General features: G+C 32.1%; 1 protein-coding gene across 1 annotated transcript; it reads left to right on the forward strand.

The window, feature by feature from the left end:
- Positions 1 to 380: 380 nt before the first annotated feature.
- On the forward strand, positions 381 to 1,115 carry TRIADDRAFT_15835 (uncharacterized protein; the record flags this gene model as incomplete). Its single annotated transcript, XM_002110601.1, has 1 exon — positions 381 to 1,115. A coding segment is annotated over one exon (735 nt), but the record flags the coding sequence as incomplete, so codon positions are not given.
- Positions 1,116 to 4,183: the final 3,068 nt, after the last annotated feature.

The following is a 4,183-nucleotide window of genomic DNA, read 5'->3' on the forward strand; positions in this document are numbered from 1 at the left end:
AAGGCTGCAAGGATAGCTAACCAACCACAAGGTCAGCTTAACAGACAGTAGAAGTACTTAAATCATCTCAGAACTAAGTGCGCGTATACTGTTCAGTACATTGTTTATTGATCGATAAGTATAAGATTATGAATAATTAATGAATAAATTATAGGTATAATATTGTAGTATTATTGTTATTAAAATCACTATCTACGACAGAGATAAAGCTGAGTGAAAAACTTCCAAATAGTCGGTCGTATTTTAACGGACTTGTATCGCTGCTTAACGGCTTGGGAACCACTTTAGGCTATCGAGATTTGGTAACTTCTTCAATCTACTTGTGTTCCAGTAGCGCTGTAACGATGGAACCTGCTGCTGCAATTTTTATTGCTGGTAATGTTGTATTTGTGATAGTGTACTTATATTACATGCTCAACAGAAAGTCAAAAATAGCTAACATCGACGAGAAATATGTGCTTATAACTGGTTGTGATAGTGGATTTGGGCGAGCAATAGCTGAAAGATTAGATCAAGTGGGTGTCAATGTATTCGCTGCATGCTTAACAGACTCCGCTGTTAACGAATTAAAGGCTCATTCTAAGAAGATAATTCCATTCGTACTCGATGTTACAAATAGCGAACAAATTAAAAATTCAGTGGCTCTAGTAAAAAAGAAGTTACCAGATGGAAAAGGATTATGGGGCCTTGTTAATAATGCTGGAATCGCAGATTCAGGATTTATCGAATGGTTACCGATGGAAACATTTCGTAAAGTCGCTGATGTAAATTTATTTGGCTTAATCGAGGTTACATGCCAGTTTCTACCGTTAATCAAGAAAGAGAAAGGTCGAGTAGTAAACATGGCAAGCTTGGCTGGTATCCAAGCACCACCAGTTGCAGCGCCATATAGTATCTCGAAATTTGGATTAGTAGCATTTACTAATACATTAAGATTTGAGATGTTAGCATTTGGTGTTAGGGTCTGTTGTATTTGTCCAACATTCTTTCGGACAAACATTCTCGATACTGAAAAGTTAGTAACTGGAATGAATACCCTATTCGAAGCTGTAAATGACGAAGTAAAAGAAAGTTATAAAGATGTTCCAGAGAAAGGTAAGTGTACGAATATCGATAACGGTTATATATTATTCATGCTGATGCTAAACTACTATGATGATGTATATATATAAATCACACGTATAATGTGATGGTAGATACTATAGATTATTGCTATCAACGTAATAGATGAGTAATACTGTACTATACGATTAAATGCAAGGAAATACGCTCGATAGAAGGTACAATAATAAAAGCTCGTGTCGATAAAAATCTCAGTCGATAGTGATGGTAATTGGATTACAATTAATTGGCAGTTTATTACTGAGAAAGATAAACTGAAGAAGTAATTAAAGAAAACATCTGTGTATACTATAAACTATAATAGATATAAGCAACGTCAATCATATTACAGAGATTTAACTCTATCTATAGTAATATACTAACATTAGCAACTATTTAAATCAGTCGGTGTAGTTAACATTGAGGACATCAACACCATAGTCTCCTGTAGTTAATGCTTGATAATGTAGTTTTTGATGTAATATCATAGTGTAGCGGATGTCGTATACTACAGCGGTAATATCTTATCGAATGCTCTATATTATATCAATTTAGTATACTGTGCAGTCGAAGAATAAGTTACTTAACTTTACTTTACTTCATTGCCTCTATCTCAAGTGCAATGCAAAGACAATTTTCTGTAGTCATTAGATTATGTTCAATTCTACCTGTACGCATTATTTATAAGTTTATACATAGAATATTGTAGTGATTGGGTTTTACAACCTCTTAGGTTAGCAATCGTTCAACTCAAAATCTGAATTATTAAAATTGAGCAATCCTTGACTTGACTCAAGATTATAAGCATGGTAGACCATTTTACTTCTCAATGCTACCGTACTTCAATTACTACTGTAATTAGCTGAAACTACTACAAATGTATATGTTCGGCGTATACTCTGTGCTACGAATTACGTCTTTTAAATTAATTCAAATATCTTTTGCGTAATAGTTATCACAAATTTAAGAAATATCGCTGGTGAGGCTCCTGTTGATCTGAATCCAGTGGTAAATGTAGTTGAAGATGCATTAATTAGTACGAAGCCGAAGAATTACTACTTCGTAGGAAAACAGTCTATATTATTTCGAATTATCGCTAGTTGCCCAACTGAGCTATCTGATTGGTTATTTGCTAAGGTGAATCCTATCTTTAAGCCGAGCATGATATCTAGTTAATTGGATATTTGTGCTGGACAAGTTATATTATATTGACTAGAAATAATCTTGTGCAAAGTGATTGTCCTAGTCTTGATGTAGATATTACGATAGAAACGTGTTACTTAAAAATGGCTACAGTATCTAGTTACTACATCTTATAAATGTCGTATAAACGAATATAAATGTACTTAGATGTATTTACAATAAGTATTAATGAGCACATGAAATGTTATATTAAATTAAATTGTTTTGTAGCTTTTTGTTTTCTCATATGCTACATTCACATGGCTATAATCAAGTTTTATAAATCTTCATGTACGTGTGACTTTAGATATGCCTTATACGCTTGTTTAAGAAAAATTATAAACCGCTATATTTTATCAACTACTTGGGCTGTAATCAATTTTTATAATAAATTATATAATTAAAGAGTAATATACAGGTATTAAGCAAGATTATTTTTCCGAATCGTTGTAATATATTTACATAATCAGTAAAATTGCAACTGTATTAACTGCAATACTGCATTAAGGTCATGCCACTATGGTCACTATTATCAAGTTGTCAACGCCTAAATTATTGTTTAAATCTTACGAATTTATTACCTGCATGTAATCATAGGCTAGCTAAAGAGTACTTCCAAAGGCTAAAATTATTGTTTACATCTTGTGAATTGATTACCTTTATTTACATCAACTTATGCCATACAAAATTATACTTTCAGTAGTATGAATTTGATCTTTACCTTCTATATGACTATTGCTAGTAAAATGGAGATTTTTTTGCCATAAAGAAATGAAGGAAATTCACAGGATCGCTCCTACACAGAAAATTTTTAAGGTTCGGACAGTACTTCTGATCAGTCAAGTCACCTAGTGACATTTATGTAGGGTTACACTAGGTACAGTATTACCGTCAATATCTTGACTACGAATTATAACTTCGTAGCAGCTACTTTTACCGATGAAACTCACATTACGTAATTGCCCCTCTTTTATTACGTATGATGGATGATCTGAATATAGATTATATGTTTGTAACAATTCAACATTCGATCGTAATCGAGGATTGGCCAACTTTCAGGCTGACTATGATACATATACGCATATACTACTATCATTAATAATAATACAAGCAATATTCGATCAAAAATGGATTGAAATCAATGCACCAAATATCTAATAGTCCATGGTATATAAATAGATGGGAATATTTGCTAGTTCATAGTACGACATATGTACTTTAAAATTTGAAAATAGAACTGAATATTTAACGAATTTTTGTTTACTAACTGATTAATAAGTTTAAAGATCGATAGAAAAATAACTTTTAAATTATTTAGCTTTATATGCAAGATCAGATTATTTCATAAAGCTATTAGAGAGATTATTTGAAGTAAATTCGAATTGAAAGCAAATGAATCATTGTACAAAATTCAGGTAATATCGAATTAATGCAGTAATCTTAAATGTACTATAACTGGCTAATGCTGTATATAGTAATACATCGTATTAAACATACAATCTAGTAAATCTAGCGTAGGATACCCGTATGATACCAAACCATAAGGTCAGCTTAACAGACAGTAGAAGTACTTAAATCATCTCAGATCTAAGTGCGCATCTACTGTACTGTCGATATACATTATTTATTGATCGATAAGTATAAGATTATGAATAATTAACGAATAAATTACAGGTATAATATCGTAGTATTATTGTTATTAAAATCACTATCTACGACAGAGATAAAGCTGAGTGAAAAACTTCCAAATAGTCGGTCGTATTTTAACGGACTTGTATCGCTGCTTAACAGCTTGGGAACGACTTTAGGCTATCGAGATTTGGTAACTTCTTCAATCTACTTATGTTCCAATTGAGCTGTAACGATGGAACCTGCTGCTACAATTTTTATTGCTGGTAAT

Source organism: Trichoplax adhaerens, genomic scaffold (genome assembly GCF_000150275.1).
Source record: "Trichoplax adhaerens TRIADscaffold_3 genomic scaffold, whole genome shotgun sequence".
Lineage (NCBI taxonomy): Eukaryota > Metazoa > Placozoa > Uniplacotomia > Trichoplacea > Trichoplacidae > Trichoplax > Trichoplax adhaerens.